Here is a 24,876-nt window from a genome sequence, read left to right as displayed (position 1 = left end):
TCAACTTCCTTCCGTTTAGCTCAGTGACCCCCTTTCACTTCCTCTCGCCTCGGCTTGCCTCAGTTTACTTCTGCTTAGTTAACCTCAGCTCGCCTCGACCGCCTCAGCCCGTCTCGGTTGGCCTCAGCCCGCCCCAGCTCGCCTGGGCTTTGTTGAGGCCTCGCCTCCGCCCCTCGGCGCGCCTCGCCCGGCTCCGGGGAGCGGGCCCGTCATTGGCCGCCTCCCCTGGCAGCTCCGCCCCGCGTTCCGCCTGGTTTCCGTCGCGAAGGACGCGGCGTCGGTTGGTTGTCAAGATGGCTGCGGCGGGGTCGCGGCCGCCACGTCCGCCGCAGCCCCGCGAGGTCGCCGCCCTCACCGCCGTCGTCGCCGGGGCCGCCGCGAAGCCGGGACTGCCGCGGCCGACCCTGTGACGCTCGTGACGCGGGGCCCGGAGCCCGGGAGTGGCGGAGGGAGGCCGAGCGGCCATGCGGGCGGCGCGGAGGTGAGGATGCCGGCGGCCAGGCCGGGAGCCCAGAGCGCAGGCGCGGGCCTGGGCGCCGGCCCCTCGGAACCGCCGGGCGTCCGGGACGGCAGCGGGCGGCCGCGCCCCGCCGGCTACCTGTATCCTTCCCGCCGCGGGCCCGGGGGCACGCAGGCGCGCAGGGCCGGGGAAACTGGCAAGGGAGGTTTGGCGCGGCCGTCACCCACCCCCGACCCGCAGGGTCGCCTTCTCCCCGTTTGCCACCGCTTCCCCCGCCTCCCGCTCTGCCCACGCTTCGACCTGCCTGTCACATCTTTGTGACTTCCCCAGTGCGTCGGTCCTTCTCGAATTATGGATAGCCTTAGACGCCCTGCTCACAGAGACCCTCCGCGCCGAGTCGCGCTCCTTGCGCAGGGAAGATGCACACAGAGTGAAATCTTGTGCTCCTCAGTAGTTAACCCCGCACCCTTCCCGGAGCCTCGGGACCCCTAGCACGTTGATTGATCGTTTTGTTTCCTGTCTGTGCCCACTCTGTTGTCAGACGAAAGGAAAAGCAGGGACCCGAACCTTGACAATCTGGATTGTGTCCGATTTTTCCCTAAGAAATAGTTGAACCCTCATTTGATGTTACTGTTGGTAACATTGTGGAAATGTCATCACGTTTTGTGTTTTAAAGTATTCTCCCAGAGAACGGTATGATGACTAGAAATTTAGTCTTTGCATTTCCAAAAGACTTTGCCTGCTGGTGATATTGTATAGTCATTGTGTTTTTCTCAGGGAGTGAATAGAGTCGCTTCTTCCAAGTCAAACCTGGGTCCCTCCCACCGCTACCACCGTCTCTCCTTTTCCTTAGCCCCTTAGGTCCCTTACATACAGACGTATGTGTTTATGAATATATGTGTATATGTATGTATATATTCTTACAATTTTAACAGCAAATAATCAGTTTTTACTGAGGGTCTCCTCTTCTGCGGACCTGGCTCTGGGTTCTAATGCAAATCTACTGCAGAAAACAGGTATGTTAGGCCTCCATTAATGCCAAAACACCCCCGCCCCCTCGATGGCACATCCCCAGGCTCCATCCCTGGTTCTTTTCTGTATTGTTCTGGAGAGTAGCCTGCAGGAGCAGCTGCTAGCTTTTGTCTTGTCTTTTGCTATTGCTGCTGTCACAAACTGCCTTCTCGGAAAAGTGCTCTGAAGTAAATGTTACTGTCTTACGAATTTGACTCTTCAAGCTTCACATTGTATCTTTTTTTCTTTTTCTTCCCCCCACCCACCACCACCCAGGGTTTCTCTGTGTAACCCTGGCCGTCCTGGAACTAGCTCTGTAGACCAGGCTGCCCTTGGACTCACAGAAATGCCTGCCTCTGCCTCCCAAGTGCAGGAATTACGGGCATTCGCCACCTCCGTTTGACTGGCGTTCTATCTTCTTATACACTAAAGTCTTACTATGTTGTTCTAATTTGTCTCTAAATCAAAATACAAAGAAATGGCTCATTGACAAAGCACCAATCTCTCATATTATTTCTATTAGTGACATTCCGTTTTTTAATTTATGTGAGAGGAACTTTGAACCAAGCAAGCAAGAGTAAGGAGATAAATAAATTTTAAAAGTACTGATGTAGTCCAAGCTCTAAGAGATTAAGGGTGTTTAAGTCCAAAGTGTTTTATACATCTAGAAAGGAAGTACGTTATGATAAATAGGTACTTATGTAGATAACCTAATTGGAGAAAAAGAGTAAATGAGGTGAATGCCCACAGTGTTATTTTTTTAATATTAACTATATAAAAATTACATTCTGTGGGATAGAAATTTAGGGCTAATTGTTATGATGATACATACAAAAATTTTAAGAATCTAAAATCTTCAAACTTCACTACCATTTTTGTGCCTTTTTTTAAATGATGGAACAATAGAAACATTTTTATAGTATAGTAAATAAAATAATACTGTACTATTATTTGTGTTATATGTAGTATATACACTACTGTATGAACTGGATTTTATGTGTAATAGAATTACCTGGCTAAATTCAGGTGTCAGGAGATTACATTTATAATTTTTCTATATGTTCTTGGGATAAGATCTTAAACATATTGAACAAATTTGTTCCCACCTGATGTATTATTCCCTGTCCTTTTCATCCAACCTGAAGTAACTTAGCCTTCTCCCTCCTGCACTGTTCTCTTGATATATATATATATTTTTTTTTTTTTTTTCAGAGCTGAGGACCAAACCTAGGGCCTCTAGCAAGCTCTCTACTACTGAGCTAAATCCCCAACCCCCCTTTTTTTGTTGTTATTTTGTCTTTATTTTTTTCCAGTGTTCTTTTGAAAGGAGAACATTGTATTTCTACTGCTGACTTGTAACTTTTAACAGCTAATATCTTCTTGAAGTCTGGACCTAATAAAGTGTTCAACTAGAGAAGAAAAAGGTATAGCTAGAGCTGTTTCTGTGCTGCTAAAAACCAAATTTCCTTTTCATAATTTTTACAAATCCTTCAGAAGACACCTTTAAAGATATTATATGTGTGTCTTTGAATTTGTGTTGATGTGGTACAAAATTTTAGTTGAAATGAAGGCAAAATGAATTCTAGCATATAGAGGAAGAAAGTTTGTAAAATGACAAAACCATTAAAAGCAGTAATCTCCCATTATAAAAGGCTCAAACAGCCAGGTGCTGTGGTGCACACCTGTTATCCCAATACTCAGGGAGGCAGAGTCAAGCGGATCTCTGTGAGTTTGAGGCCAGCCTCATCTACAAAGTGAGGCTTTGTAGACAGCCAATCCTAAACAGAAAAACACTGTCTCATCAAAACAAAACAAAACAAAAGAGGCTCAAACAAAAAGTTCAAGTAAATATTATTATTTTGAAATTTATAACGTAGTTTCTTTATGATATTGATACCAAAACACTATAGAATCCTAAAATGAACACATTTTGAATTTAAAAACCGTATATGTTATATATGTTTATTACAGTCTACATTATCATTAATAACCCACTTGGACCTCAATTTTTGGGGAAAAGCTTTTAAACAGTTGTTTACTCTAAAATAGACAAGTATTCATGCAATACAGTTTGTAACTTTGGCTGTAATCTCACTTATATCCAGATCTCATGTTGAGGAGCTAAAGAATTAAGTCAGTGGTTCTCAGCCTGTGGGTTGAGACCCCTTCAGGGGTTGAATGACCCTTTCATAGGTGTCATGTAACAGATATCCTACATATCAGATATTTACATTACAATTCATAGCAGTAACAAAATTACAGTTATGGAGTAGCAACAAAAATAATTTTATGGTTGGGGGTCACCATAGCATGAACTATATTAAAGGATTGCAGCATTAGGAAGGTTGAAAAACACTGAGTTAAGTAGTAATTCTTGATCATTTATAAAAATTCAAAATCATGAAAAATACAAAAATATTGTGACAAATATGGTAACAGTCAAAACCCAAATAAATTGGAAAAGCCAATTAACCGTATTAGTGCAGCTTAAAGAATGTTTACTTTTATGTAAACTTCAAATTATTAGGGCCACCAAAGTACTCAGCTTCCTCTAGAAAATTTTTATAAGCACATGATGACATAGTTGGCTCATATCTTTTCATGAGCTACCAACAGGGATCTTTGGAGAGAAAGTCTACATTCCCAAACATTGTAGTTTATTGCTTATCTTTAGATATAAATTTTACACTGTAGACTAAAAGATCCATTGAAGCATTTAACTCATCTAACCTGTTATTAAAATTTTCATTTCCTTATATTTATGCCTAAGAAGATAACCATACTAGTGAAGTATCCAAATTTCTATATAATTAACAAAAATATTCACTTTCGTTATCTTAAGTTTATGATTTCTAAAAAGTTAATTTCCCCTCAGGAAAAGTGAAAAATACCTTAAATCCTTATACCAAGTTTGAGTGTTGTGTGTGTGTGTGTATGATATGTATATGCACATATATACATATATCACTTTTGCTCATCATGTGCTATCACAAATATGTAGTTGTCCCACAAAAGCCTTATGATGTCATTACCATGAGGTTCTACTTTATTACTTGATATTATACACTAAAGATATAAACTGTTGTTCTTAACTAAATGGCATCACTAGAGATATGAAAATCCATCTTGAGAAAAATTTAGAGGAAGAACGCCAAATACTACTACAGCAACAAAAAATATGTCGGAATCGAGCACGCAAATATTTCAAGGAGTCAAAACGGAGAAGAAAGTAAGTAACTGTATTTTATCCAGAAATACAGAAGTTAAGTTATTTTAATAGTTTCTCTACTTTATAGTGCTCCATAAACTTGAGTCATTGACCATGGTTTGTTTATAGAACAAATGATAAGGAGTCTTATGATTTTGTAAATTTTCTTTTTCTGCCTAAAAGACCAAGTCTATTTTCTAGTTCATAGGTTGTGACCATCACAGTTTTTCTTGATACAGAGCAGTTGTTACAGTGTCACAAATGTTTATTAAAATTACTACAAAATGCATTAATGTCTTTTGGGGGTTTGTATCATAATTAAAAGATCAACAAGTATTTAACTTCAAATACTGTAATTTGATTTACTATTCAACTTACATAATTTTTTATGTGCTGCCATTCATTCAGTTGCAAAAAGAGGGGAGAGATGAATTCTGGTAGAATGTTAAAGTCAAATTTTATAATCCATTACCAAAAACCTTTCTGTGGAGCGTATAAACTAAAATGAAGTCAAATGAAAAGTATCCAGTCACTTCTTAACATTTGGGGATTTTTAATTATTAAAATTTTACAGATACAGTTTTTTTGTTTCAATGTGTATGAATGTTTGTCTGGATGTATCTAAGTGCACTGTGTGCATGCCTGGTACTCACAAGACCACAAGAAGCTGTCAGATTCCATGAAACTAAGTTACAGATTGTGACCCACCATGTCGGTGCTTGGAACTAAATTCCCAGTGCTCAGTGAGTGCTAAGCCATCTTCAGCACCTGATTGTTAATTTTTTTATTAAACTTTTAAGACAGAGTTGTTATCTGTTTCTTAAAATTTTTTGTTACAGCCTTACCCGTATTCCTGTAGTCCATGGTAGTAGAAAACCCCTAGAGTTTATTAACTACATCATTGGGCATATGCTGCAAATCCCATTTGGGGAATATGAAATTGTTTACCTGTATTTTTTTTCCTGGCTTTGTATTTCTCTTGAGCTTAATCTGTTCTTTCTCCAACAATGTTGAAATTATTTAATGAAGTTTATTTTGGTTTTTGTTTGTATGTTTCTGTTTTTGACTCCTGAAGACTATACAAGGCATATAACAAGTGTTAATAAAAATTATCGTAGTCTTTTATCTAGTTTGTTGTCTACTCAAGTTGAAGTCAAAGAAGTACAGGGGTTTTAGTATTTACTATTTTCCCTTCAGATAGAGGGAAAACACCTTCCATTATTTCAGTTATCTTTGGAAATTCTCTTTAACTGTTTAAAATGTCATAGACTAGGAATCTTTAAGATTTTATATTCTAGAAGATTAAAAAATTAAAAATGTGATTCTTACCTTCAAATTGTTAATAGTGCAGTAATGAAAGGTGACAGTAACACTGTGGTGAGGGGATGAGGATGTGCTCAGTCCTCATGTGGCTTGATGTGCTGGAGAGGGGAAGGGGAGAAGGGATGGAGCACCCTTGGGATGTAAAGTAAATAAACTGACATTTAAAAAAAAAAAAAACAAAAAATAATATTGTGTTTGACTCGCTTATGAAGTAGGAGAGAAGCACGTATCCTAGACTCTAGGACAGGAAGAGTTCCTAGAATAGTTAGCCACATGTTAGCCAAGAAGCATGAAAGGAACCATGCTTTAGGGAGCCAGAAGAAGACAAGAAAAGTCTAATGTAATAAAATGTGACAGAAAATGTATGTATATGGGTGTTATGTGGGAAAATGTGGATGAATATCAGATGACAGGAGATAATTTATGAAATTATATGTATACAAATCAAAAAAATTAAAGAATTTGCCCTGTGCTAGATCATAAAGAAATGATCTTTAGATTATAATAAAGAAACAAAAGTAGAGCTGTTCAATGATCAAATTTATATCTTAGCTTATTATACCAAAGAAGCAGCAGATGAAAACAAAACAAAAGAGACTAGAGGCAAAAACCAAGGACATTTGCTCAACCATTTTCATTTATTCATAATAGCCAAAATCTAGAAACAACCCAGATGTCCCTCAACTGAGGAATGGATACAGAAATTGTTCATTTATCCAATGGAATACTACTCAGCAATTAAAAACAAGGAAATCATGAGATTTGCAAGCAAATGGTGGGAACTAGAAAAGATCATCCTGAGTGAGCTATCCCAGAAGCAGAAAGACCCACATGGTATATACTCACTTATAAATGGATAAAAACCACAGTAGAAAACTGTTAGATTATCTAGGCAGGTATCTGAGCATGGATATGGGCTTGGAACTGAGGAGATACTGTCAAAAGTCAGGGTCAGAAAGAGAATGGTCAGAGTTACACAGTAGGAAAATTCCTAATATTTTAATGTAAATCTTTCTAAAATCACTTCACATTGTAAGCTTTTATACACATTGATAAAGGTAGTTTGATCTTGTACGATAGAATTATTGGTATAGCATGAAATCTCTAGTGCTGTTATATTACTGTATTGTTCTTGAGCTAGTCTGCTTTATTGTCCTCTTTATGTCTTTTCTCTAATTCTTTTAGTTACTGTTTCCTCATTGATTTATTTGCTGTTTTTTTTTCTCATACATACATGCAGTGTACAGTAAGTGGGCTCTGACAGGTAACATTGGTGAATTCTATTGAAGACTTTATAACTTCACTGTTCACTGTGATAACTTTTTTGAAATTTAACTCTTTTCACTGAAGTAATACAATTTTAACCTCAGTAATTTAAAAATGCAGAGATTGGAAAGTAAAAATACCAAATATAACTTGTCTTTACCTATAAAAATTATGTAAAATACTTAAAGATGTACTCAACACTTTCTTAAGAAGTAATTGCAAATTTATTGGCAATTGTGAGTTTACCATACGTCTTTGACCCAGTTTCCTCCAATGATAACATTTTATAAAATTATAGTATGATGTCAAAACAGATTAGTGATATTGACATGGCCAAGACACATAGTTCCTTTCATAGTTGCAGTCCTTTCTTCCTAAGCACCTCCCCCGCCCCCAATCTACTGTTCTTCATTTCTGGTTTGGTTTTGTTCATTTTTCCACTGTTAAATAAATAAGATCTGGTCACATGCAACCTTTGCGGATTGATTTTCTCGGAACATTCTGGGATAATCATCCAGATTGTTATAGTCATCAATAGTTCTTTCATTCTTATTGCAGTATTCCATAATACCAAATATATGCTGGGTTCAAGTTGTTGAGTTTGTTGTTGGTTGTGGTGGTGGTGGTTTGTTGGGTTTTGGTGGTAATTTGGGTTGTTTGTTTATTGCCATACTTCTACCACTGAGCTACATCCCCAGTCCTACAACAGAGTTTGTTTAAACTGTCTGCCCATTGATGGGCACCTGAGTCATTTCTGTTTGGGGTGGTGTGGGTAGAAGCTGTGAGCATTCATGTAAACACTCATATGAACATAGGCTTTTCTTTTTCTGGAATAAATGGCAAAGAGTACATTACTGACTCATATGTATGCTCTCTCCATGTTTAGTCTTTTAAAACATGTAGCCTTTTTTTCAGAGTGGTTCACTGCACCCAGAGCAGTGAAGCATCCAGATTTTCTACAGAGCTCATTGGTTGCTTCTGTCGCTTCTTTGTGTTAGCCATTCTGTTAGGTGTTTAAGAAGATCATTGTGGCTAAAGCTTACAGCTCCCAGTAGCTAGTGGTGCAGAAGATTCTTCATGTGCTTGTTTGCCATCTGCCTGTCCCTTTCATGTTCTTTTCTCTAATTCTTTTAACCATTAACTGTTTACACATTAATTTATTCACTGTGGGGTTTTTTCATACACACATGCAGCTTGCAAAGGTCATGTCCATTCCATCCTCTGTACTCTATCTTCTGTCTCCAGTCACATCCCAGACCCTGGTATTTCCTTTAAGTTTCCACATATGAGAAAAAGAAAAGACATTCTACTTGACTTTCTATGTCTGAATTATTTGTATAGCATAGTATCCTCTGTTTCCATTCATTTTCCTGCAAATGACAGGGTTGTATTCTTCCTTCTGTATGAAAGATACATACTTATTGTGCGTATGGACCATACTTTCTTTGTCCATTCATCTGTTGGTAGATACGAGGCTGATCCCATAACTTGGCTTATGTGAATAGTTCTGTAATAAACTTGACAGTGCAGATAACTGGTTTGTATACTAACTTCATTTCTTTTGGATATTTTGCAATGTGTGGAATAGCTGGATCATGGGATATTTCTGTTTCCAGTTGTTTGGATATTTGGGAGATATCCACACTGTTTTCATAGTAGTTTGTTAACTAAAGTTCCCGAATGAAAAAAAAAAAAATCTGCACCCACATTAAACATTCTACGAGGCTGATTGATTTTATTATAATTTCAGTGACTATGGAAAGTTGGAAGACTGCAGGTCCAGAGCCAAATTATCTTTAGACACCATTAGTTCTCTAAAGAACAATATATTGCATACTTCTTTATTTGACCTATATCTATTTGATAAGTCCTTTCAAAATATATAAGCAAGTCAGATGGAAGGGGAGGAGGACCTCCCCTATCATTGGGCTGGAGAGGGGCATAGGAGAAGAAGAGGGGAGGGAGGGTGGGATTGAGAGGGGAGAGGAGGAGAGAGGGGCAACAGCTAGGATACAAAGTGAATAAACTGTAATTAATAAAACTAAAATATAAAAGTTAAAAATAAATAAATTTTAAAAAGAAAAATGTGTATATACAGATAAGCAGACGTCTAGCTTCCACTAACTCAAAAGATGAGATAGAATCTAAGCTATCCCTGCTTTGCTGTAAGCCACCTACCTGATGTGTATACCAATGTATTTTTAAAGTATCTTGATTTATTATTTCCTTTTTTCTGAAAACTTTATAAAATTGCTGCCATATTAGAACATTATATTTGAAGTAAGTCAAATCTATATTGCCAGGCAATGGCTACTTATATTTGGCTCCAGTATTACCTCTTATTCCCTTTGAGGTGAGAGTTGTGCTTTTTGTATCAGTAGCCTATACTAATTTTCATTCCTGCCAGCAACATTAAAGGGTCTTGTTTCTCCTTGTGTGGTGGTTTGAATAGGAATAGCCCCAAAGACTCATATGTTGGCCCATAGGGAGTGGCACTATTAGGAGGTGTCATCTTTTTGGAGTGTGTGTGGCCTTGTTGGAGGAAGTGTGTCACTGTGGAGGTATGCTTTGAGGTATCAGATGCTCAGGCTAGGCCTAGTATAGCATTCACTTTCTGCTGTCTGCAGATCCAAATATAGAACTCTCTGTTCCCCGCCATAAAGATAATGGATTAAACCTCCGAAATGTAAGCCAACCCCAATGAAATGTTTTCCTTGATAAGAGATGCTGTGGGCCAGGCGGTGGTGGGCCAGGTGGTGGTGGTGCTCACCTTTAATCCCTGCACTCAGGAGGCAGATGCAGGCAGATCTCTCTGAGTTTGAGACCAGCCTGGTCTACAGAGTGAGCTCCAGGACAGCCCATGGCTACACAGAGAAATCCTGTCTTGGAAAAAAAAAAAAGTTGTTTTGCCATGGTGTCTCTTCACAACAATAAAGCCCAAACTAGGACAACATCGTTACTTGCACTTTTTAAAATTTATTATTCTAGTGGGCAAGGTGGCACTTCATTGTATCTTCGAACTATAGAATATTGAGCATTTTCTAATGTATTTATTGCATATTTGTAGTCCACATTTTGTGAAGTATATAGTCAGATCATTTTCTGCTTTTTTTTACTAAATTGCTTGGGTTTTGTTAAGTATTTAAGTTCTTTATATATTCTAGAACTTATCACCATGTTCAGGTCCCAAAGTCCTAGCCAATCAACTTCCTCTTTTAAGAAGACTCTTCTAGTAAGATAAATACATGGATGGGTGGGTAGGTAGATAGATGATAGAGATAGATAGATAGATAGATAGATAGATAGATAGATAGATAGAACACCATTCAACAGTAAGAGCATGTTCTCAGAAATGTTTCATTAGGTGATTTCATGGCAGTGTAAACATCAGTGCTTACCTGAGCCGTATCTACCTAGAGAAGCATTCCTTGCTGATGTTAGTGTGTCTCTACGGAAGTACCATTGCCTTTTTCTTATTATTTTTAATACATTATGATCTAGTAAGTAGAATTTTTTTTTCTATAATTGAACCTAAAGATAAATGTGAATGTGACTTAGGGACCTTAATCTTAGGATTGAAAGTTATGAGCTTTAGTTAACTGATAGTGACATGCTTATTTTTGGCTGATATCACAGCCTTTAAAGAAATGCAGTACTGTTTTATCTTTGTATTATACATTATTAATTTCTTCTGATAAATCAAATATACATTTCCTGTATTTGGATGTTTTCTTCACTAGTTTGTTTTTCCAGCCAAGTTAAAAAAAAAATAACCCATTGAAAAGATGGGAATTTCAGTATAGATTTGGGACAATTCAAGTAATTTTCCATCTTGAGAAGAACATGAGCATGCTGTGCCTCTTGGCATTTAGAAAGCTTGGGATGCTTTCTTGAGTTTGTCTCTTGCAGGCTGTTAACACCATCATTTGATATTTTTAACCTTGAAAAATATTTTCCTGTTGCAATTTCAATTTGGAAGGCTACTTTATCCCTAGTTTTTAATTTCTAATACCTCAAACTGTGGTTGAGTTTTAAAAGTTAAGTATCATGTTTGAAGATTGTAACTACCTATATCTGAAATAGAGTTCTGTACAAGAAAAAGAAAGGTATCACAAAAGGCAGTCTCTCCAGTTCCACACGCTATCTCTTGGGGCCTTGGGTACTCTTAATGCTACTGCTTATTATGTTGCTACAGAAAACTGTCACCATGGCACATTATTTGTTGTTAGGAATACTTCCAGCAGAAGTAAATGGCACTGCACAGTGGGAGACTCCTGGGAAAACAAAACAAATAGTTGGCATATGATTGTCATTTAATGAGGCAGAACTGCGCATGTTGAGCAGACCCTTCAAAAGTCACCCAGGCAGACTGTGTCCTCTGAAAAATGCTCAGCCCAGAGGCAATGGGTAATGACAACATGGTCATACAAGTCTAAATTCTAGAAGTGGTGGAGTCTTCCTCTCACCTTCATCACCTGTTTCTTCATTCCCACTGAGGGTCTGATACATGACCAAATAAAAGCAACTCTGTGACTCCTGATAGAGAAAGGAAAGAGCTATCATGTAACATCGCTATACTTATAATTCTTAAGACTTCATCATCGGACCTATCACAGAGCTCAAGAGTAGAAGCATTGGCTTTGCTGGTCATGTTCTGTCAGTGCTTTAATTTATTACAACTTAGTAAAGATTATATTCTACAGTCTTGGAAAATACAATGTAAAATTCTTTTCTGGGTACATTTTAATATCTGTGGAACAATATAAAGTAATAGAGATGATGTTTTACTATTAGAATAACTCTATAATTACAGCAAAGAGGACACCACCTCTTGGCTTCAGAATCTACCATTCCTTACTGCTAAGCTGGCTATTTTCTCAGCTTCCACGTGCAGGAGCTGTTTTGTCTCTTTTCCTAACTGAGCACTTGCTTGCAGTTACTTCTCCTAGAGTGCTTTCTTTCTCCATAATTTTCACATATGTCCCCTGTCTAGCTCTAATGCCATGTCTCCAGAGAGAAATGAAATCTAACTTTCTAATTAGTGTTGTTTGTTTTAATCAGAATTGTTTTATCATTTTTAAATATACATTTTATCATTTTTAAATAGGACCAGGTATGGTGGCACATGCTTTTAATCCTAGCACTCAAGAGACAAAGGCAAGAAGATCACTAAGTTCTAAGCCAGCAGACTCACATAGCAAGTTCCAGGCCAGCCAGGTTACGTAGTGAGAGCTTCTCTCTAAAAGCAAAGAAACAAAAGTAGTAAATAGTTTACTTTAAATATTTATTCCCCCAAACCAATAAATAACAGGTAAGTGGTTTAAAAACTATCAGCTTAGACTTATTTTATATGGATCTTTTGCTGCAGTATAACACCTCGCTAATACTTGCTAACCTAAAACCGCGTGTTCTGATTGTCTGTGTTGACTAGTGAAGCTGGTTGATTTTTCATAGAGAAGGCTGTTTCATTCAGATTTCATCTGTGATTTTCCTGAAGGTTTGTCTGTGGTGATCTAGAGGTTCTGTTGAGCTTGGTATTCACTACGCTTCTTCAGTCACATGCTTTGTTCCAGGGCTTGATTAGCTAATATTACTGGAAACTAGCTAATATTACTGGAAACTAGCCAAGTGGTTCTCTGCCTTTAGCTGTGTCTCTCTGTAGCTAGCCTGGGCTGCATCCCAATGTGGTGGTCTTAAGGTCATCAATAAAAATATTTGTATCCTGTCATTTCCTACAGTGAGTGTTCTCAAACAGCAAGTTAAATGCTGCAAAACTTCAAATGTAGCCTGAGAAGTCAGACAACATCACTGTCATAGCAGCCTATTGGTTATAAGAGAATCAGAGAACCAAACTCATTTAGGAGGAGCTGCATAATCATAGGAGAGAATGCATAGAATCTGTAAAAACTTTGAGCAGTGCTGACATCTCAGTAACATTGGGTCTTTTAACCCATGACTGTAGATTAGCTTTCCTTTGGAATTCTCTCATCTGTACTTTATATAGCCTTTGATATATGTCATTTTTGCCTCTTTGATTGAATTTATCCCTAAAATGTATGTGTGTGTATGTGTGTGAATGAAAGGATTTTCTTAATGTCTTTTCTGGATGGTTCATTATATAATGATGTACATAGAAAGGCATTTTTAAAAGATGTTTACCTCTTTTTAAACATTAATTTATTTATATATATATACATATATATATGAGTGCTCTATTTGCATGTATGACTATATGACTGAAGAGGGCATCAGTTCTCATTTTATATGGTTTTGAGGCATCTCTTGAAAACCTAAAGCTCTGTCCCCCAGTTTCATAGACAAGGCAGGCCTTTAACAGTGGCCATGGTAACCTGGAACAGGAAGAACCTTAAAAGAGTTCATCCAGCTGCCCCCCAAGTTCATACACAATAAAGTAGTGCCTTTGGATGCTTTCCTACCAGTGTCAGGCTGACGTGTATTCTTCCTTTTAATCAAACAGTTCTTGAGTAATACAAACACATATTTTACAAGAGTAAAATTAACTAAGGTAGTACAACTGAAATAGAGAAGAAAAAGTGCCTAGAGGAAATAAAGAGGAAAGTTAAGAGCAGTGGGGACGTGGGGCAGACAAGATAGCTCAGTAGATAAAGATGTTTGCCTTGCAAACCTGAAACTTGGGTTTGACCCCTGGGACCCCATACAGATGGAAGGAAACAAACCGGTGCCACTGAGTTGGCCTCTGACCGCCACTAGTTGCCTGTAGCATAGGCACCTCACCTCACATAACAATGGTAAATAGTTTTTAAAACTGGTCGTTACAGGGCAAATGTTTGTAACTTTGCTAAAGAGTTCTGGGTTCCATATTTATAAAAGAAGATAAAAACCAACTTTTGTACATAAGCACATAAAACTTATATGACAGCCAATTTTAAACTTTTTATGTAAAAGGAAAAAGTCTTTTTTTTTTTTTTTTACTCCCTCATAATTTGCAAGGCTGTTTTGTCACTAGTAAGTACCAGAATCAGTACTTAGAAAAGGCTTTTTGCCCAGCAGGGTACATTAGCAGGCCTGAAAAATCAGAAAGGGGCCTCACTGCAGAACCTTCTCTCAGTTACAAAAAAACTGAATCATGGTCTGAAATTACTATTTTACAAACATTTAAATTCTTAGCCAATGGCTTGTTTAAAATCTGAAATTTGTTTCCTCTGAGTAAAATAAAAACTTATCAAACCATCTATTCTGTTTTATTCAGCTTCTTGTCTATCTCTCCTATTTCCTTTATATGTTAAATGTAGAGCTTTCGAAGAGAAACTCAGAGAACAGGAAGAAAGAGAGTATCAAATCAGAGAAAGAATCCTGCAGCAGAGAAAACAGAAGTTTGAAGAAGTGACTGAAAAATTCCAGCGTGCCCATGTTCCTCTCTTTCAAAGAAGGAGAGCAGGTAACTTCAGCCCTGGAATAATTCTGAAAACAAAAATGAAAGTTGCATTCAAATTTCAGGAAAAAATAAAATTATACATTAAGAAAAAGGTGAAGCAGAAACTGAAAGCATAGCAGCCCGGTGTGCCGCTTGAGTGACAGGTACTTTAACCAAATGAAAAACGGGAATTTGATTTCAATTTAATTTAGAGAATATTGTGATGGCTCCATTAGTAAGTTCTTTATTCATTCACAAATTTCTTTCAACTTCACGCTAGTTCACAATGTTTTGTCTTTTTAAAGTCAATTTTGTAAATAACTTCACAGAAAGAAAATTAACAGTTAGGTTGAAGAAATCAGTGTCACATTCATTATGACAGTTTACTTGTGGTTTGCTTCAAATTTTTATCTGAGAGATTGGCAAAAAGTCTACAAAGTAATACAATCTAATAATCTATGACCCATAACCAATTAAGAATTTAAATATAATTGGGCCGAAGAGATGGCTGCATGGATAAAGCCCTTGAGAGGCATGAGGCTGCAGTCTGCATATCCAGAACCACAGGAAAATCAGGCAGATGTGGCAGCCTGTACTCACAGCACATAGAAGCACAGGGCATTTCTGGAGCAAGCTACTGGCTACTATTGATAAGCTCTGGGTTCAGATATGAGACCCTGCCTGAATAAAGTGGAGAGCGATTGAAGCAGACACCCAGCATCAGCCTCCACACCCACACACACCTGCACCCACACACATATACAAATATATTTAAAAAGAATTTAAGTGTGAATATGATTGATGCTTTTATATCACATCCAAATAGCAAGGCAGAACTAATAATATGTCCAAGCTCACTAAAGAAAGGTTGGCAATACCATCATGTACCCAGCCAACATATATTGTACTGTGTTATACTCTGTCCCTAGCTGCACTAGGCTAGCTACAGAAATATGTTATTATACTCTCACACTAAAAACCACAGTGTATTTTGGATAAGAATTTAAACAGTATTGTTGGCACAATAATTGATGTGATAGCAGAATGTTTAACAGCTGTGAAAACATAAGAAAGAATGCTCAACCTATGTGAGGACCCTAGGCCATTGTTTCCATAAAATGACATACGTGACTCTTGAATCAGTATCTTGCCAGGCAAGGAGAAAAATAAAGGATAATCCAAGTGGAAGAAACAGCTCATGTAAATGCACTGTGTCTTTCAGAGTATTGAAACTTAGGGCATAAGACAAGAAGAATACTAACTTGAAACTAAAGAAGTCAGTTGGTGCCAGCTCCTGGAGAACGTCGTATGCCATGCTAGAAAGCTATCTTTATATACAAAATGCCATTCAGAACTGGAAAGCAAGCCATTTCTGGGTCAGTAAGGAATCTTAATATAAACAGGGGCTACAAAGAACACTGACATAATCAAAAGACACCAAAACATGCTAGAGATGTCAGAGACAAAAGCTGGTTCAATGTTTGTACGGTGTCAGGACACAGACTTGGCTATCTTATAGCTAACCAGTTTCTAGATGGTTTCTGTCTTTCCTCTTGGGTGTATGCTGGCTACCAAATTGCCAGCCAGGGGATTGGTGTTCTAGACAGAAAAAAAACAGAGGAAGAGGTAAAGTTATGCCACTGAATCCCCTTAAATCTTTCCTTAGAAGCCTCCATGCATGTGTTTTTATTTATTTGTTTGGCTCCATGTGTAAGGGAACCTGAAACTTTCTTGATATCAGGTATGTTTCTACTCCTAACACTATGAGCTCTTACAAGAAAGGAAATGGACAATAGAGGGAGGCCTCTCGCCGTGAAATGTGTTGGTAAGAAGGATAGTTATAGTGACAGCTTGCACTGTGGACAGAAGTAGAGACATGCTGGAGCTAAAAGGCCAGGAAGACACTAACTCTGGAAAGAGGTGTTAAGTTCCTCAGTTGAGCTGTAACTGTATATAGACATAAGAGGTTATCTAATTCACATACCACAATCCATAAGATTATTGCATGTAGGAAAAGAAAAACTACAAGGAAAACAATGCCTTGGAAACATGTCAGAGCATCACACATAATATGCATTAATAAATAGCAGTATTTTACCAACATATTCATTATATGTAATAAATTTTATTTTTATATTTTCATACATATATATATTATCATATTTACTCCCATTACCCTCTCGTGTCTAAAATTCAAGTTTGAAATAACTCCCATGTTATTTGGCTTTGTTTAAACATTTTGGAGAAAATTGCAGACAGTTGAATAGTGGGGAAGTATGTTGACATGAATATTTTAAAAGTAAAAAGGTGTTTGGGTTTTTTTTAATTTTAATGTTACGTTTCAAGCCATGCAGTAGTGGCACACACCTTTAATCCAGCACTTGTGAGGCAGAGGCAGGCAGATCTATGCACATTTAAAGCCACCCTAGTCTACAGAGAGAGTTCCAGGACAGCCAGGGCTACACAGAGAAACCCTGTCTTGTAAAAAAAAAAAAATGATAGCCCCATCTCTCTGGGGCTGGAGAGATGACTCAGGCCCGAGGCTGGAGACATGTCTCAGGGGTTACAAGCACTGGCTGTGCTTCTAGAATGTCTAGAGGTCCTGAATTCAATTCCCAGCAACCACATGGTGGCTCACAACCATTGGTTCCTTCTTCTGGCGTGCAGGTGTATATGCGGCAGAACACTGTGTACATAGTAAATAAATCTTTTATAAAAAAAAAAAAAGTTAGGTTTCCATAAAGAGTTAGAACTGGAAAATCATCTCTATCCCTAGGCTTTGAATTATGTATAGCATTTAATGAGTGGAACATAGTATCTCCATATGCCAGGGATGCAAGGAGGCTACATTCTTAAAAGACAGCCATATTTTTAACAGGATGAACAGTGAGAGGGAGAGCATTAGAAGCAAGGGAAAGAGAGTGTGTTGAGTATAATAGTAGACATTTAAAGGCTTTGAACGTGGAGGTATTGAGAAAGCAAGGGTGGATGAGAGGTTTACAGAGCAGTAAACCTCTGTAAACTAGTGAGGTAGTTTACCTCACTATGAGATAGTGTCCATGTAGCGTGTGACTGTGAGGACGCCACTTGCCTCCTTCTTAACTCTGCTTCCTCGGTTGTAAAATTCAAATAGTCCCTGTGTCGTAGCCAGGATGAGCGTACTTACAAAGTGCTTGAAATAAGCTGTATAGCAGTAAATGCCCAAATATTAGTTGATTTCATTTCATTCACAGGAATATTTAAAAAATTGTTAAAAATTTGAGAAGGTGAGATCAAATGTAGATTTTATATATCAGAAAGTCCTATGTTTTTCAAATTTTCTTTTTTCCAAATATTTTCATAAAATTGATGATGAAATCTCAAAGTAACAGTTTCTTTTTTAGGACTTATATGTCAAAATTGAATTTTTTATTCTATTGCAAATATATTATACAAGAGATTTGAAATATTTTATCAGCCAGGTAAATTATATATCATGAAATCACTGGTGGTAGAATGATTCTTTACTGTTTGTTTGTTTACTATTCCATTAGTTTTTCAAACTCCAGTTCCTCCATTAGACGAGGCCCTTAAACAAATTCAAGATTCCAACTTAAAATCAGAAGTAAACATTCCTCTTTCCCGCAAGCCAGCAACAGACTGGCGGTAAGTAGTTTATTATGACTATGTTAGTATTACTGAACTGCTACTACTCAGTATAATAACCAGTGGCTTTCTACTCACTGAATTTGTCATCTTTTTCACTGGTAAATCCTTATTTTTGTTTTAGAATTTATTCCTTTTAATTCTTAATGAATTAAGTCAGAATTGTAATTTTCTGTAATACTGAATATTTTATGTAAAATATCAGAACTGTTTTAATATATTGATGTTTGTTGTTGCCTATACTGAAGAGAGAATTCTTTACATTGCATTGGTAGAAATTTACTCTAAAAAGAATAATTTTATGGTTGCAGTGTTCTTTTTTCTCACTCAGAATATTTTTGTTGTTGTCTCAGTAAAAACTAGTCTCTTGTTCTCTCCAGAATTGCACAGTAATTCTTATTAAAGTAGTTACGTGGATTCACCAGGCACCAGGCTTCCTCCATAAATGTGTTTTGATGTTAGTATATGCAGAAAACTAGATGAAGCATTGGAAAGCAATGTGGAATAGACTGTTAAACATACAGTGCTGGAGGCTGGAGAGATGTCTCAGTGGTTAAGAGCACTGGCTGCTTTTCAGAGGAACTAGGTTCAATTCCCAGCACCCACATGATGACTGTAACTACAGTTCCAAGGGATCTGATGCCCTCTTATACACATACATGCAGGTATGTCAGTTTGAATAAAAATAAATCTTTTTTAATTAAAATATATGTAGTCCTTAATCTATAACCTTAGAAAGAAGTTAAATGATGCTTTGGGAAACATCAGGACTGGGGTCATAGCTTCACATATGTAAGGCTGGGATTGATCCCCAGCACCACAAAAAAATCACATTAGTTATATTCAAATGAGTAGAAGTAATCAGAACACTTGTGTGGAGATATTAATAATTCAGGTGTAAATGTTCTTATTATTTATGTATCTAGAATATTATTTCATTTTCAGAATTCCTCTGGTCAAAAGTCCTCTTCATTAGAGCTAAAAACAAATAATTTAATTAGAGTATTCATTAGAGTCTGAGAAAGAACTAGACTCTTTTATTTTAAAGAATCTAGGAATGCTTCAGCCAGGCTTTGAAGAAAACATGAGTTCATAAGGACCAGTGATGAACAGCACATGCAAAGTCCACAAGTAATAATATATTGAGGGTAAAGTGTAGCGGAATCTGCTGGCACTGTAGCTCAGGGTAGTGTGCTCACTGAGCATGCACCAGACCCAGGTTTCACCCCAGCACTACAGAGAGGGAGAGAGAGAGGAAAAAGGCAGAAATGGGCGAAGAGACAGAGACCCATAAAAATAAATATTGGTAGTGCAGGCGAATAAGAGAATACACATACTAAGAGCTTACCTGGATACGTGATTAGAGAGAGGTGGATCTGTATGTTATGAAGTAGAAACTTTGGGGCCATCAAGATGGCTTAGCAAGTAAATACACTTGCAGCCAAGCTTGACCGCCTGCATTCGATCCCCAGGACCAACGCAATGCAAGGTATCTTCTGTCTTCCACATGCATTCTGTGGCATGTATGTGTACCTCCACACAGAAACGCACACAAATAAACAAATATAACTTTAAAGGAAGTGAAATATAAACTTATTCCTGAGATTTTTAAGAGAATTTTAAGCAAAATCATTTTTTAAACATACCATTAAAATCATTACATACAGTTGTGGATGTGGGGGGAGAGAGAGCAGATAATGGAGAGAAGAAGGAAGGGAGAAGAGAAAAGCTATTTTATGAAAAGAATGCATTATGAGTTTGGTGTGATAATGTAAGGAAAATGAAAGCAGCAAAGGTAAAGGTGAGAATTCTGTAGCTAGAAGTTAGAGACTTCTCAAAAAAATAAATAAATAAAACCACTGTATAACCCAGCTATTTCACTCCTGGGCATGTACCCAAACAACTCCATACCCTATCAGGGAGATGTTTGCACCCCTTGTTTATTGCTGCTTTATTCACGATCGCAAAGAACCGTCTTCGTTATCCATCAATAGATGAATGGATAATTTTGGTATATGTGTATATATGTGTATATATATATATATGTGTGTGTGTGTATGTGTATATGTGTATATATATATATATATATATACGTGTGTATATATACATAAAGGCCAAAATTATATATATGCATATATAATGAAACACTGCTCAGCTCTAAAGAAAAAAAATTTTTTAAATGTACAGGAAAAAGATGGATCAAGTGAGTTCACACCATTTCAGAAAGAAAGAAATCACATATTCTCTCTCATATATGGAATCTAACCAATAATATGTACATATGTAAACAAATGTACATGTGGGTACAGTCTAACACGAAAACAAAGCTAAATATGTGATGAGAAAGAAGTGACTGCAGAAATGGATATGAGTTATGAAAATAATATAAAACCAATTGTTTTTCTAGTGCTAATTTTATCATGATTTTTTTATTTGTTGGTAGATATGTGAATAAAGTATATTCAATACTAAAAATGTAAAATTTCATGTGAAGCTTCACAATTTCCATTTCAAATAGCAATTCTAACTGGATATAAGTTTGTTAAGTTGTATAGACTTTGGGTCTGACTAACTTTGATGTGTAATGTTTTTATTTATTTGCGAGGTTTTTACAGTGAACTTCACTTGAAAAGAGAATTTGGTGATATTTTAATTTTTTTTTACTTAAGCTTTTTAAATCAGAAGCTAGGAGTCCAGTTATAAATGTTAACCTTGTTATCAAAATTGAAATAAGAAAGCCGGGTGTGATAGTGCACGCCTGTAATCCCAGCACTCTGGGAGGGAGAGGCAAGTGGATCTCTGTGAGTTCCAGGCCAGCCTGGTCTACAAAGTGAGTCCAGGACAGCCATGGCTAAACAGAGAAATCCTGTCTCAAAAAAAGAAAAAACAAAAACAAACACACACACACACATACACACACACACACAAAAAAAAATTGATTATAAGAGGACTAAAAAGAGATAACGAAGGTTGTGATTTTATTGTTACTTAAATGTTTTTAATATTTTGTTTATGAAATCAGACTGTGGTTTCATTCAGTATATTGGGTAGGTCCTACACATACATTGTTTCCTATAGTGCTGTTCATATTTTTAAAAAAATCCAGAAATAAGCAGAAAATACCATAAATGTAAGTGAATGAACTGAGGGTAGAACTTGACCTGAAACAAATGAGGAGGACGTTCATCAGAGATAAGCACTTCCTGCAGGTTAATTAGCTTAACTTTTTAAAGGGAGTTGTGGGTAGGAAAGGTAGAAAGAAAGCCAAGAATTAAACCAGGAAGAGCTTTAAGTAATGTGTTCTAGAAATAATCAGTGAAAGAATCAAAGCAAGCTCTCTATATTTATGTTTTGGAGGTTTTGCCAAATGAATGGGGCAGCCTGAAGGTGGGAAAATTCGATAACTTTAGTCGGTCAAAGTGATGAGTCAGGCTTATCAGCTGCCAAGGAGGGAAGTAGAAGATGGGAAAGAGTCAAGGATGATTCCAGAGACAGAATTTGGTCAGCAAGTAGATGGTGAAATGCTGAAGCCACTTATCAAAATTGAAGGGTGAGGATAAGAAAGAGGGTAGAGCTCATGGTAAGCATTTTGCCACATTGAAAAGAATATGACTATGAAGGAGGAATCAACAGGTTTAGGGAGAGAGTAGTTGACAGCAAGATAGGGTATGTTGTAAGTTTGAAATGTAGGGTTTTCAGGAACCAGTTACTTGTAATAAGAAGTCTAGGCCATGAATACAGATGTGACAGTCATCACAGATAACAGTGGTGTCTATCAGTGGTGGTTTTGAGTTAAACAGTCAGAATGCCACATGTTAACAAGACATTATCCTTAGATAGGAACATTCTTCAGAGCAGACCACAAAGCAGTTGAAAGCTAGTTTTTGCAGAGTCCATGCCTCTTAAAAGTGACAGCACCATTGAGAAACAATGCCATCACAGTGGGTGAGCTACTTCCCAAGGAAACAACTTAGAAAGGTATCCCCCAATTCTCACTCAGAAAGGCAAACAGGACAGACATAGGAAGAGGGAGAAAACAGGGAACAGGAAAGGAGTCTACCACAGAGGGCCTTTGATACCCTGCAGGGTATCAAAGCAGGTGCTGAGACTCATAGCCAAACTTTCGGCAGAGTGCAGGGAATCTTATGAAAGAAGGGGGAGATAGAAAGACCTGGAGGGTCCAGGAGCTCCACAAGGAGACCAACAGAACCAACAAATCTGGGCCCCTGGAGTTCTTTCTGAGACTGATACTCCAATCAAGGACCATGCATGGAGGTAACCTAGAACCCCTGCACAGATGTAACCCATGGCAGTTTAATCTCCAAGTGGGTTCCATAGTAATGGGAACAGGGACTGTCTCTGACATGAACTCAGTGTCTGGTTCTTTGATCACCTACCCCTGAGGGGGAAGCAGCCTTACCAGGACACAGAGGAGGACAATGCAGACAGTCCTGATGAGACCTGATAGGCTAGAGTCAGAGGGAAGGGGAGGAGGACCTCCCCTATCAGTGGACTTGGGGAGGAGCATGGGAAGAGAAGAGTGAGGGAGGGTGGGATTGGGAGGGAATGAGGGATGGGACTACAGGTGGGATACAAAGTGAATAAACCATAATAAAGTAAATGGAAAGAAAGGTACCCCCAATACTGAATTATCCCATTGAGAAGAATAAAAGAATCTTGTCAGTCCTTTTACAGACATGCAGATGCAGAGAATCTCACAGTCAGTTACAGAAGATTCCACAAGTTCTAGTAGAGTAGGAGGAAGGTCTCCAAACCCAAAAGTTCCAAAAGGCTGACCTCAAGTGTGAGCATGAGAAGGGGCTACCAGAGAGGTAGAAAAAGGTAATAGCTGGGAAACTAAACCAGTAAAGACAGTGTTCACATTTCTGTTGTACAGTGATGGGGTTAAGTATTTCATCATAAGCAAAGCAACATATTGAAGTGAAACAAGCTAGAAATATGTTAAGAAACCAGAGTTGGACACATCCAGGCAGCATGACTTTAGAATATTATGGGAAAGCTTGTCTGCACAGAAGATAGCACATAATGGCCATGGCAGGAAGATTCATAGGGAACACTGACCTTAAAGCTTCTAAACCAGGGGAGGAGGTTCTGGAAAGGGACAGGGAAGAGATGAGGGAGGGATGGTGGGAGTAGGAGGGAATGAGGGATGGGACTACGGCTGGGATACAAAGTAAATAACCTGTGATTAATATTTAAAAAAAAGCTTCTAAACCACTTAGCATTTTTATAGAGACCCTTCACTTTCCAGTTTCCTTTTCTGTATTCAATTATTATTTTGTGCTGATCATATATTTTTCATCTAAAAAACAACTCTTTTGTACAAAGAATGAAAGCATTGTTCTTTTTCTTGCTCAGCAGTGCTCAGTTGTTTAAAATCTTAAGGTTTAAACACTTGAAATAACTTCAATTCTTCTGAAGCAAAGAAATACTTTTAGCAAATCTATACTAAAAAATAACTAAATATTATATATTGTCTTTGTGAGACATAACCTTCATTATGTATCAAAATATCTACCTTTCATGTTTTTATAATATACTTTTGACTGTGAATTGTGTGTATGTGTGTGTGTGTATATATATAGCATAAATCTTCATTTGAAAAGCATATAGATATAATCTGTGGGAGAAAATACTATGGTTAACTAATAAACAGAAATAACTCACAGTGTTAAATATTATATACTAAATAGTCTATAAACTAAATGTCATATAAGTATGAAATTTTAGACTATTAGTGATCATATATTAGGTTCTTGGAAATTTATTGCAAATGTTTATGCAAGAAGTAATAAGCTATTATGTTATAAATACATTCAGTAGAATATAAACATAAACTGGGTTAAAAAATTAAGTGATACCGGGCACAGTGGTACATGCATGTAATGCCAGCACTCTGGGAGACAGAAGCAGGCAGATTTCTGTGAATTTGAGGCCAGCCTGTCTACAGAGTGAGTAAAGGACAGTCAAGACTACACAGAGAAACGCTGTCTCGAAAAACAAAACAAAACAAAAATCAGGTGATACCAAGAATCAATTCCAGAAATGCAGAGTATAGCAGCACTCATGGTGCTGGGAACTGAGTAGGCCTTTGCACAAGCTCTACCACTTACCACAGCCTCAGCACAAGAGGTGGCTCTAACAGAAAATGCTAATGAGGAATAAGAATATCTAAAATACTAATGTCATTCCAAACAGAAATTTGGAAAAATGGAGACTAATGCTTATGCCTCAATTTAAATAGGACAATAGGTTTTCAGGAACCCAGAAACTCCGTCAGGAAGTAATAAGACATAATATTAATAAGGTACTAACTTTTAAAATATCACAAATAATCAACCTTCCATCACAGCCAATTTCTTATCACAAAGCTAATCTTTTTGGCATTTTTGGTGGATAAACTATCTAACAAAATTATTTGTTAGATATCTATCTCCAATATCCATGTATTTGTGATGAGATGGTCCATTCTGAACTACCTACTGCCCTGAGAGATCTGCATTTGCTTTTCACACTAGTGGTTTAAACTAGACTGTCCAGCTTATA

General features: G+C 37.5%; 1 protein-coding gene across 5 annotated transcripts in view; it reads left to right on the top strand.

Moving 5' to 3' along the window:
• The first annotated feature begins 297 nt into the window (after positions 1 to 297).
• Positions 298 to 24,876, top strand: part of Cep126 (centrosomal protein 126) — a 46,523-nt gene continuing 21,944 nt past the window's right edge. For 3 of the 5 annotated variants that reach the window (XM_021645873.2, XM_060369225.1, XM_060369232.1), the window contains exons 1-4: positions 298 to 600; positions 4,581 to 4,700; positions 14,543 to 14,688; positions 18,198 to 18,309. In XM_021645873.2, coding sequence (XP_021501548.1) covers positions 488 to 600; positions 4,581 to 4,700; positions 14,543 to 14,688; positions 18,198 to 18,309 — 491 coding nt within the window. In that variant the 5' untranslated portion in view covers positions 298 to 487. Of the gene's footprint in view, positions 601 to 4,580; positions 4,701 to 14,542; positions 14,689 to 18,197; positions 18,310 to 24,876 lie in introns of those variants that run through there. The other 2 variants (XM_060369240.1, XM_060369237.1) reach the window with 1 other exon arrangement.

The sequence above is a fragment of the Meriones unguiculatus genome, chromosome 1 (genome assembly GCF_030254825.1).
Source record: "Meriones unguiculatus strain TT.TT164.6M chromosome 1, Bangor_MerUng_6.1, whole genome shotgun sequence".
NCBI lineage: Eukaryota > Metazoa > Chordata > Mammalia > Rodentia > Muridae > Meriones > Meriones unguiculatus.
Note: the sequence above shows the minus strand (reverse complement) of the source record. Positions and strands in the feature narration are given on the sequence as shown.